At 34.6% G+C, this 12,176-nt stretch overlaps 1 protein-coding gene across 7 annotated transcripts in view; it reads right to left on the bottom strand.

The window, feature by feature from the left end:
• The window catches only part of AP4E1 (adaptor related protein complex 4 subunit epsilon 1), a 112,910-nt gene that overhangs the window by 17,118 nt on the left and 83,616 nt on the right, over positions 1–12,176 (bottom strand). For all 7 annotated transcript variants that reach the window (XM_077127872.1, XM_077127873.1, XM_077127874.1 and 4 more), the window contains 5 exons: positions 10,602–10,725; positions 6,312–6,570; positions 3,267–3,818; positions 1,770–1,960; positions 115–272 (listed from right to left, as the gene is read on the bottom strand). In XM_077127872.1, coding sequence (XP_076983987.1) covers positions 115–272; positions 1,770–1,960; positions 3,267–3,818; positions 6,312–6,570; positions 10,602–10,725 — 1,284 coding nt within the window. The remainder of the gene's footprint in view (positions 1–114; positions 273–1,769; positions 1,961–3,266; positions 3,819–6,311; positions 6,571–10,601; positions 10,726–12,176) is intronic.

Raw genomic sequence — 12,176 nt, 5'->3', positions numbered from 1 at the left:
CATAATAGGAAATAAAACTCTAAGAAATTTGACACTTGTAAGAGTTAATTTGAGTTCTGATTATAAGAAAGCCCCTATAAATATAGGACACTACCTTTTCATATCTCTACGAACCTATAATGTCAACAACGTGAAGTCTTAAGTTCTGTTGCAGGGTCTTTAGGGCAGATGGCAGAGCAGCGCGAGAGTCAGACACTTTTATATTTTGCTTCACATCATTTGCAAAGGATAACCAGAGCTTCCCAAAATCTTCAGTAGAAATTTTTAATGGTCTGAAAATAATTTTTTAAATTAGATTTATGTCCAAATAAATGAAATAATTCTAAACAAATACATTTCAAATAACACATGAGAAAAACCATATATATACTAATAATTTTTTAAAATGCTACTCCCACAAAACTTATCTTTTTAAACCAGTGATGATCAGAATACTTAGCATCCTCTTCCAATGTGATGAAATACTGAATATAGCAGATGTTACTATATGGCAAATATTTTTCCATAAAATCACTCAGCACGTTCTCCTGAGTATTAGTCATTCCAGTAAGATTTTACCAATTAATTTCATTAACCCTTCAAACAGAATATAAACCTTATCTTTCCTGTATACTTTGGACTTAGGAAAAATGAGATACTTTATCAGAGTCATGTAAAATTGTAACAGCTCAAAGACCTGGTACCTTAAATAAATTAGACCAAAAGAAAGTATTTTAACAAATGTATTAAAAAACGGCTCCTGAATAAAGTTCAAACAGTTAACACTGGGTGTGGGATTACAGGTAACTTTTGTATTCTGCTTATGTTTTTGTATAACATTTGAATTTTTATGTCTGTATTAATTTTATAATCAGGAGAAAAGATTTTTTTATTAGGGATAAAATTCTCTATATCCCTAACATACACAGAAGAATATATTAATGTTATATATATTGTGCTTCTTCAGGTTACTAATGCTCACTGCCATGGAATATATCTTCATAGTCACTGAATTTAAGTTTTTTGAGGGCTGGATTCTATCTTATACAGCACCATGGGCATAAACATTCTTTCACAGACTGACAGACATGCTTTTTATTAAAAGAATATAAAGAGTGGACAAAAATTATGATAATATAACACAAGTGGATATGTGGAGGTTAAAACATTTTTACAGATTATTACTGGTATTCTGCATTCTCGGTTCAGGCAACCTTCATTGAACATAATGTTTGAACACAGCACAATAAATCTATAAACTAAAAAAGATTAGTTATAAGATTGTTTTAATTTATTTTGGAAATAATGTACAGTGCCTGGTATAATGCTAAATATTTATTGTAAGTTTAATAAAAGCTTAAAAACTGTGCTGAGTAATTTTCTTACAGATCTCTAAAGTTTAATGAGCAGATTTTATGAAAGAATTAATTGAAACACAAATAAAGAAATACTTTACAAACTTAATAAAAAGCCACAAGGAGTCTCTGAAGTTATTGACGTTTAAATGTTATTTCCCCCAGATATTTTCCCAGATTGCCAACCAGTCCTAACTTCAGGTGCCACATAATAATCTCTACTTGTATTATTTACTTTCCCTTCACAGCACAATTCATAATTGTATATATGTTTATGTGATTGTTCAATGTCTCCCTCTTTAGAGTGTAAGCTCCCTGAAGGTAGGATTGTAGCTATTTTTCAATTGTTAATAGTGCCTCTGTTCAGAGAAGATGCCTAATAAGTATATGTTGACTGAATAGGTAACTTGAATTAACAAAACCCAGAATATTTACCTAATGAAATCTAAAAGCGATAAGGTTACTGAAAATTCCAGCTGAAAAGAATGATTATCTACTATTTGATATTTTACAAAACCAGAAAGAATGCCCTCTGTACAAGGTTTTTCCATCTGCACACTATGTTGAAAGCTTTTGGTGCTTTCTGCTTCCATTACAGGTAAACAGGATCCAAGTTGTTCAGTGATCTGTAAATAAAAGTATTGAATCAATATTGACTATTATATGGATATCAATTTTCTATTTAATTGAAGAAGTACAAAAGCATACTAATGTGAGAAATTAATAACAATTACATTACAAAGATCTCTGATAACTAACTTGAAAAAAGTTCACTAGCACAGATATTTAAGAAGTAATAGCATGCAGGTCAAAATGATGTAACAAACAGCATTACAATTAAATCCTCTGTGTAATTTTAAAGAGAGAGAGATTACAAAACCCTAGTCTTGTGGCTCTCAATTCTGGCTGGCACCAAATTTTTAAAGTCAGAAGAAATAAAGTCATTATTTCTTTTAAGAAATAATGCAGGTGTCTTCCCTTCTTATTCTCCACCTTACTCAAACTTCAGTGGTAGAGCTTAGGCAACTGGCTTGTGTTTTTTTTTTTTTTTTTTTTAGTTTGGTGTTTTAAGTTCCACAGGTGATTCTAATGTACATCTACAGGAAAGAATGCCTGCTCTGGTCAGTGGCCCAGACAATATCCAATTTAACATATTGCTAGCTCAAAGAAGAATTTACAAAGAAAATACTCACAAAGCAAAAAATCACAACACTATTCTCTTGGGACTAGGGAAGAAAAAGTACTGATGCATGAGCACTCAGTATAAAACAATAAATCGGTGAGAGAAAAGAAAATAAACACTATATACATCTTACCTACAATATTCTTACTCCTTGATGTTCCTGGATTTATGTAAGCTTTGTTTTAGTAAATATTTTGGGAATTTTGTTTGGGTATTTATGATGAGTCAATGAGACATTTAAAAAGTATAGGAAAAGAGAACACAAATACACGTTCAAAATAACACAGTAACACCAAATGCCATGCATCGCTGTAAACATTTTATGGATATTGTCCTATTTAATCCTCACAGTAACAGGTACCCATTGTTGATCTCTCATTTTATAAATGAAAAAACTGTGGCACAAAGCATAAATAAGTTGCCCATGGTAAGAGCTAATAAACAGCAGAGGCAGGATTCAAAGCCAAGCAGTCTGAGTCCAGAGCTTTCATACTTAATTACCATGCTCTACTGAAACTGACTTAATATCTACCGCTTTCCCCAATATAATCTTTATCATGTTTCCTTCTTTGTCTCTTTTGAATAACTGTTCCCTACTCAAAACAATTAAAAAATTTGTCACATTTTTTTTTTGCTAGAGAGGTAAGGAGGATGTGGAAGAAATTTAAAAACCATCAGAAGAGTTAACAGAAATACTGAGTAAGCAGTATCCATTCAAAGCAGAAATGATGAACCATTAATTAACTCACCTTGAAATTTTCTGCAGAAACAATTTCTAAGTTGATACTTTTCAATTCTGAACTACTCTTATTACAAACTGATGAGACCATCAATAAACAATCATCTTTCCAAATTTTGTAAAAAGACACTGATATGGTTTCATTATTACAGACCTCCTTAAGATCTGAACGCAAGTGTTCAGTAGGATCTTCAGACAAAGAAGAAACTAAAGATATTTCACTGGCTACTGAGGCTGCAGTAGACTGTGATGGCTGAAATATTTCCATGTTGCTATCAGCAAACAAAGAAGGTGCAGAAAGACTGCAACTAGAGAGTTTCTCAACTACGGGCAGTTCTGTGAGTGACTGAGAATCCAAAAGTTCTGAATTGAAGGAAATTTTCTTTATTAATTCTTTATCTCCTCTATCCTGCAAAGTATCCAAATAATAATCTTCATATGATTCATTTGACAAAGAACTAAACGAAGAACCAGTCATGCTATGAGCACTTGCTTCTCCACTTTTGATTTCCTTGACTTTTGACTTCTTTCTGAATTGAGAGATGTTATCTGCTTTTCCAAGCTGCAAAAATAAAAGATAATATAAAAAGAGACTCGTTCTACAAGTTATGAGTTTTAAACATACTTCTCTAATTTCAATTGAACAATTTACTAACTTGCTAAGTAAGGTTTCTTCTGTAAGTCATAGATTAGCAAAGAATAAGAGATGAATAAAATGTTAAGCCCTGAAATTCTGACAGCTACATAACTTTGAACTATTAGCTAAATATTCTCTCTTATTAAAAACACATAAAACCAGAAAAAAGAAATAAGGTCAAAAAGTCAGTCGTGAACAATTCTAAAAACCTGTTAGACTTCAGATTCCTAGCTTACAAAAGTGCACAAGTTTAAAACAGTGAGAAACAGCCACTTTTTTTTTTTAATTTCTAGAGTTGTCCTGTAGAATGCCAAGATGCCATTCTGCTCTTAAGCAGAAGCTACACAAGCCGGAAGACACTGTAGTGACACCTTTTTTAAAATACACTTAAAAAAGTCAGACTAGAAATGCACATCCAGAGAAAATTTTTAAAATTTTCTTTTAAAAATGAAGATGAGGGGGTGGCAAGGGTAGCTCAGCAGCAGAATTCTCGTCTGCCATGTAGGAGATCTGGGTTCAATTCCCAGCCTGTATGTTACCCACCCCCCCAAAAAAAAAATTTCAACAAATGGTGTTGTAGTAACGGGAGGGTCACATGGAAAAAGAATGAAATGTGACTGCCACCATACAGCATACAAAAAAAAGAAGGTGAAAACAAAAATGAACCTCAATCTTTATGGTGAACTATGTAAAATATTAAAATGAATCACAGATCTAAGTATAAAAGTTAATTAAATACCTCAATACAGCTTCATATATATAACTGAGAACCTTAAACATTATAAAAGCCAGTAGGGAATAGGACTGCTGGAGAAAAGCAGCCATCCAAAAGGAGACAGGATACAGAAGGAGCACATCCAGTCAAGCCCAGCCCTGTCTACTTTGCCCTAGCTACAAAGGAAAACCTGGGGTCGAAGGTCAAGAAGATACATGTTAATTTCAGGTTTCACTTGCTGTTACTTCTGCTTGATGCCACCTGAGGAACAATACGGTTCAAATCACCTGGAACTCACAGAATTCAGGGTCCTGTAAAACACAGGAAATATACTTTTTTCCTTTTTAACTATTCTAGCAATAACTGGCCAAAGCAGGAAGTATAATGGGTAACCCAAAAAGTTTTTATCATAACTTAAATCAGAAAAAAAAAATCCTAATTTTATTTCAAGTCTGCCACAAAGAATCTGGTATTAGTTTGTCACCCTGTATGTTCTCCTGAGAAAGAATCTATCTGAAAGTTATGTACTTTGTTGAGAAGGCAGGAATATCTCTATACCAACAATAAGATTCACAAATCAGGGTTCTAGCACCCTTTGCAGACTGACAACTGAAAACTTGCACCATCAGTGCCAGAGCACATGCTGACACCCTCTCACCTCAGACTGCCTTAACAACTGAGACTCAAGGTCGTTACTTTGCTGCTAAACTGCAAATACTGTCCAAGCAAGTACTTTTAGGTTGATTTTGTTTGTTCTTAAGAGAGAACATCAATTATGACAGAAAATTAATCTAGAACTGGTTAAGCCTGTGAAAGACAGAGAGAAGGAATGTAACATGGTTTACTCTCTGGGCACTGATGGGTATGAAGGGAAAATTCCACTGAGGGAAAGAAAAATCAAAGAACCAGTATGACGTAAAGCTGAAGAAAATTCAGCTCTGATCACAATTTTTCACTGTGTAGGTTCATCAACCCACCAAACAAAGGATTATATGGTATTCACAGATGCTCAAAATTAGCACCTGTGTTCACTCCAACTTTTCATTCTTTTACTATGAAAATAAAATATCAAAATTCAAAGTTTTGAAAATCATCATAATCCTAATATCGGAATACAATTATCATTTTTGCCTAATTTCTTTCCATCTCAACACACTTTTATCTTAACAGTTGTAAACAAGATATAAATCAAACTTTATATTTTGCTTTTTTTGTTTAATATATTTTTATCTCACAATGCAGTATTGATCATTTTTAATGACTGAATAATATTCTGAATGAATATAATTTATGTAAACATTTTCCTACTATTAGACATTTAAACTGATTCCTGTTTTAGATTATTAAAAATAACACTTTAAGAAGTACTTTTTCCAGAAATGTATCACTATTATTCACTGTTACTGTCCCATCCACCACAGGGGGAGTTTCCTTGGGCATAGTGTACTATAAGGCCCTGTCCTTTGCCCTAGCTGATTGAATCAGAGAAAACACTGGCTCAGGTCGAGCCAATTAGATTTTCTTTCAGGAATGTAGAAGGTGTGTGGCTGGTGGCTCTGGAGCTAGGAGGTGACAGCCAGCCAGAGTAGAGGAAGTCAATTCCCATCATGTGTACAGGTGTTAGCCAGGAACTTTTCATAGAGCTAGTTTTTGCTACAAAATAGGGAACACAGATACTGATATGAATATAACTAATTACTTACCAAACTGATTGTACTTTCTGATCCTAGCCCAACAAATAATGATGATGCCAGGAGCTGCTTTTCTTTCTCTTCTTTGGATTGAGTAAGGCTTTGGGATTTATCCTTTTTTGTTATAGTCTGATCTACATTCTCCATTATTACATTCTCTTGAGGAATAGCTTGAGCTTCAATTTCATCCCCTAGTTTGTTTTCCTTCTTGGGAAGATAGCCTTCTTTTCCCCACAATTTCTTTATACCTTCTAGCTTCAAACTATTTGTCCTAAGGAGATCAATAATGAAATCAAGTCAATTTAAATCTAAATAATTGTTTTCTTGAGGAATTTTTCACAACACATTATTTGCTCATGGGCCTTTTAGAAACAGCTTTCATTCTATGCTATAAATGCCAGAAGCAAAACTTAAATCTCTAGAGTTTATTTTTTGTTTTTATTTTGTTGTTATTTTTGTTATAACCAGCCTTCTCCCACTCCTCTCATGAGAAGGATTTAAGGTAAAAGTACTGTAGATTAAGTAAAAATTTCAGATAATTTAATTTCCACTTAATTGCTTGAATAATATACAAAAATAGAACTACATAAATCAGTTCCTTTCTCTACTGACTTTTCAAAAATATCTTTAATTCTGATGGGTTAAACATAAAAAACAACTCTTTAATTTCTTACTTATTATCACCCAACTAAGGGATTAAAACAACACAAATTCACTAAAGATCCTGCTGAAAATTTTAAAAATCTTTCAAATGCTCTCCTATTTGTAAATTTACTTTTAATCCAAAAGGTTTCTAAAGTGAACACTAGCTACATTTTCCCAAATATTACAGATAAATTTTTATAAAAAGTGAAATGAGGTTTGTTTCATAAAAGAAAAATTTCATTAAGGTTTTAGGTAAAAGCATAAGGGTCAAGAATTAGTTATGCCTTAGTTGAAGAAGAATTAAAGAAGTGATCGAGAGCCCGTTATCTAGCCCAGGAAGCCTATGACAAGGCATCTAGGCAAAACGTCCAGAGTCAAATTTAGAATTGGCCTCACCTACTGTTGTTCCAAAGCTACAGTTGTGAATTTGAGTGACTGATACAACCATAAGTGCGAGATGAAAAAGGCAAAGATTGTCTACTTTATATGCCTTTAGCACTTGGCTCATTTAAATACCCCTGTCATACATAGTCCAAAATAGCGTTTTAAAAATTTATACAAGATATGTAGATAGTAAAATGAATCTAAAAGGTAGACTCAGAAAGATTCATGCTGATTATTATTCCCATCTAACTTGCTGAATGGGAAATTATGACCAATATGATTTTATGTATTATGGCAGAAACAAAAAACAGGTAGTTATTCTTCATATTAAGTGAAGCACTAATGCAATTAAGTACTAAGTGGCTGAGGAAAATGTGTGAAGGTTAACACAGAACTGCCTATAAGGAGTTGGTCCATTTCTCAATGATTTTTACTGTTGAGTGTTCTTTTACAAATATCTTTATTTTCTCCCTTCTTTGGGAAACAAATAATTTTTTTTTTTAATTTAAAAACCATAATTGTTAGTTATCTAGCAAACCTCCTAGAAGAAAAACTGTTGTTTTTCCCATGAGCAGATCTAAAAGCAATCCAGCAGCTCTAAGATACTCAAAAGCAGTAACTCTAGGAGATTCATGACTGGCCACAATTGGATTTCAGTGTCTCGGTACTTTCTTTAACCAAAAATACATTTTTTTCTTAAGGGAACAAATTCCCAAGTTTTACTAATAAATTATTCGAGTGTGGTTTAACAAAAAAAGACAGGTGTGTTAAACCAGGTGTGATGCTACATCCAAATCCCCTTTTAAGGATTTGTTGCCCCAGCTGTTGGAAGTACTATCAAAAGACAGACTTCTGTCCTCAGCCCCTTTGGGGATTGCCTGAGCTGCAGAGAGCAGCCTCACCTGAGAACACTCTCATTCCTGGGATGGCCCACATCCAGAGATTAAGGAACAGAAGAATAAAGTCCTGACTACCCAGCTTGGTTCAAGTCAAGACAATTCTGAAGGGCCATTTCTTACTCGAGAGCTCCCATGAGGTTGGCAGAAGCTGTCAGTAGGACTGCACTGCATCTTGACTTCTGCCCAAATCCACTTGCTTTCTGTTCCTTCCACAGGTGTTGATCCCAAGGGCACTCCTGGATCTAAATTCCATCTCAGAATGTGCTTCCCAGGGAACTAAACCCAAATAGGCAAAAATGGGAAAGGGGAGGAAAGAAGTCTAAAAGGGCAAGATATCGTAAATTTTTTTCTGGTTTATTTCATTTGCATACATGCCTACTACCAACATAAGCTTTCTCTGTCATGTATCACATACAGGGTTGTCTAAAAAGTGGGGAAATATATAAGAAAGCAACATATGACCATTTCATACACAAAACTCCTCATGCTATAAAACATATCTTTAAAATTTTTTTAACGTGTCATCTTTGCCTGGATTTTAATATTATTATATAAGAAGTGATTATTATATGGTGCACCATTGTATTGCTTTTCACCAGACTATTCAAATGTAGATGTATAGTCTGACCAATGAACCTTCAAAAGACTAAGGACATCCCTTAGCTTTAGGAATTCCCATTTGAGGTGGTTGCTGCCCAGTAACAGAGGCTATAGGTAAGAAATTCTAACCTGAGCTTGCTACACTTTATTCTCAGCTTGGCAGAGACTGCAGAAAAACAATCTGTCTTCCCTTGAAAGCTGATTCACCTTGCTAATTACCACAAGGGTTCCTTATCTGAAATAATGGGTGAGCTGTGGTCCTCTTTGGAAAGAAATTTCAAGTTCATCCCTTATGTTCCAGTTCACTTTTTAACATGGCTAATTCCTTAGTAGCTTTGCCAAATGCCACTTCCCTAAGTACATGTATGCGTACAGGATTTACAGGGCCCCTGCCACTTTCCCCAGTTCCTAGTTCAGTACTTAAAAAAGCAGATGCTGTCACCTGTTCTGTAGATAAAAGGAATTGTGTAAGTTCCTCGCTGGGTTTGGAGACTTCTGTCTCTTCTTTTCTCACCCTTCTGTTCCCTGTTTGGAGCATGTAATTGCTATAACCTCCACCATCACATGCCTACTACCCTGCTTGGAATACCAAAGTTAAATGGCAAAGAAATTAACGATGTCAACAGAGCAGGAAAAAAAAACGGTGGGGTAAGAAAGAGAAATTTGAACTTTTACCATTCCATCCAGCATATCATTCTACATTCCTCATAATCTATGTCACTTTTCTGATTATTTCTTCTTATAGTTATCTCACTGGATGACTGACAACCGTAGGGATGAACATAAAATAAGGCGACTAACTTCTTAAACATAAAAGAACTAAAAATTCAGATTCTACTTCAAAGTTATTACCTTTGGGAATTTATGACATTTATTCCAACAATGCTCCATTACCTAAAACATTTTTGAACTCTTATAAGAATTCTCCTTCAGAGACAAGAAAGACTTTTTCATTATTTTATTATCACTTCAGGATTTTGACCAAAATTATCTAGGTTGATCGCTAATTGTCTTTTGTAAAAGCTTAGGGAAGATGATAATTATTATTAATAACAGTACTTATCATTTATCAATTACATACTATATGCTGGGTTATACCAGACACTTCACATATACTACTTCATTTTATTAATTATGCTTATAGAATATATAATTTTTTATAATTATGTTTCTAAAAACAAAATCTACCTATAAAAGATAAAAATTTGGCTCTAGGTTAAGACAGATAAATACATGACTGATTTTCTAAGAGGTTGGACAGAAGTTCTAGAAACATTTTGAGTAAAGTATACAGCTTCCTCCTTGGGGAAGGATAATACTCACCTGGGTGTATGAGTACTGATATGCTTCTTCAAAAAATAAAAATTTTAAATAATGTGTATGTTACTGCTATATAAAATACACATCATTGCTATGTGTAAAGCTTGCACTCATCCTATGCTGTCTTGGAAGACAGGTTCTTAAAGTATAAGGGTATACAGTGTAACATCAACATCTTGAGATATAAAAATAGAAAGCAAATGAAACAATTAACCCTCACAGAATTTAGCTTTCAGCGGGCCCCCTAAACCATAAAAAAACACAAACATCGTCACAAATGTATCCTTTCCTTTGGAAAATACTTGAAGGAGACTGAAATAATACACCGTGGAAGTCATCCTAAAATAAGCAAACAATAATAATGATGTTGATGATACAAAGCAGAAGGCAAACAGAGTGCTAAAAAACATTTAAGCAGTCACATACTCTCAATTTTAGTAAGAAAGGAACTTACTCTTTTAGTCCTGTCTCAGCACTATTCCCAGATATATCTGAACCAAGAGAAATGCCAGCAGGAGACTGTCGTCCAGTGAAACCAGAAGAAGAAAAGGAGAGTCCATATGGTTCAAAATTGAGAACTAGAATATTAAAATAATAAAGAAGTTCGTATTTAAAACAAAGGAAACATTTTTTATGAAAAAACAAACAAACTAAAGTTGTCATTCACCACTGTGATAACTGAAGAGTGGAATCCAGTAACAATTTTTAAACTGTAAGGGCCTTTGGAGATATTCTAAACAAACATTAGTAATAATACCAAAACAGCTACCATTTACTGAATGTCTATCACAAATCTTCATACTATTAGGTGATCAAAGACAAACTGCTGAGGACTTCTAGGGAAGATGGCAGAGTAGGGAGCTCTAGGACTCGGCCTTCCCACCAAAACAACTATTAAACAGGGAGGAACTGACTAAATCAACTATTCTGAAACTCCAGAGGCCAGAAACACTGAACAGCATCCAGGAAAGAACAGGAGGAAGAGGCAGATAAATTAGTGTTAAAATGCAAATATATATAATCTGATTCAACCTATCTGGATACCTCATTTGAACAACTGAAGAACATGGAGCACAGAATAAGAAAGAAGTCCTTTAATCCTGTATAGATTATTGTAATGCCCAGATACATCCTAGAGTATATTAAGCAGATAATCAAAAAGTATTGGCAAAGTCCCCCGAGGGATGGGAGAAAGAATATGAGACTATTAAAACTTACCATCAGGGAATCCCGATACAGTGTTAAACTTTAGGGACACCCAAATCAATAGGCCATGCTCTCAATCATGAGGCTTACTCTTTTGAAGCTTACGTAGGTAGCAGGGAAGCTTAGACTACCCGTAGGCATGCCTAAGAGTTACTTCAGGGGACCTCTTTTGTTGCTCAGATGTGGCCTCAGTCTCTCTAAGCCCACATCTGCAAGTGAAATCATTGTCCTCCCCCCTACATGGGACATGACATCCAGGAGTGAAAGTCTCCCTGGTGATATGGGAGAGGACTCCCAGGGATGAATCCAGATCTGGCACCATGCAATCAACAAGTCTACCCTGACCAAATGGGGGAAAAGAAGTGTAATTAATAAAGTATCAGTGGCAAAGAGAGTTCAAACACAGTCGAGATGCTACTCTGGAGGTTTCTCTTATGCAAGCTTCAGGTAGACCTTGCTATACCTATCATAACCTACCAAACCTCAACCAGGACCATTCCAGCCAATCCTAAAGAACACTTAGTGCGATATATAAGATTCCACAAGGGTTCCATGCACTAGAGTAACTTTCCGAAAACCTACAACCTCCAGATGGGTTCCTGGTTCAGATATGTCCTGAAACCTAGCCCATCCTCTCCAGAACAACAGACAGTTCCATCTCCCTACCTCATATTAGTGATAGACCCTTCCAATATGAAAAATTTAGAATTGCCATAGCCCAAACATCTATAAACAGAGGGATGGAAAGATCAAAGGTGATGGCGGAGTTATACAGAGAAGATAGGATTTAATAAATGAATATGAATGCTGAATCATTAAATTG

This window comes from Tamandua tetradactyla, chromosome 14 (assembly GCF_023851605.1).
Source record: "Tamandua tetradactyla isolate mTamTet1 chromosome 14, mTamTet1.pri, whole genome shotgun sequence".
Classification (NCBI taxonomy): Eukaryota; Metazoa; Chordata; class Mammalia; order Pilosa; family Myrmecophagidae; genus Tamandua; species Tamandua tetradactyla.
This window is presented reverse-complemented; position numbering and strand designations above follow the sequence as displayed.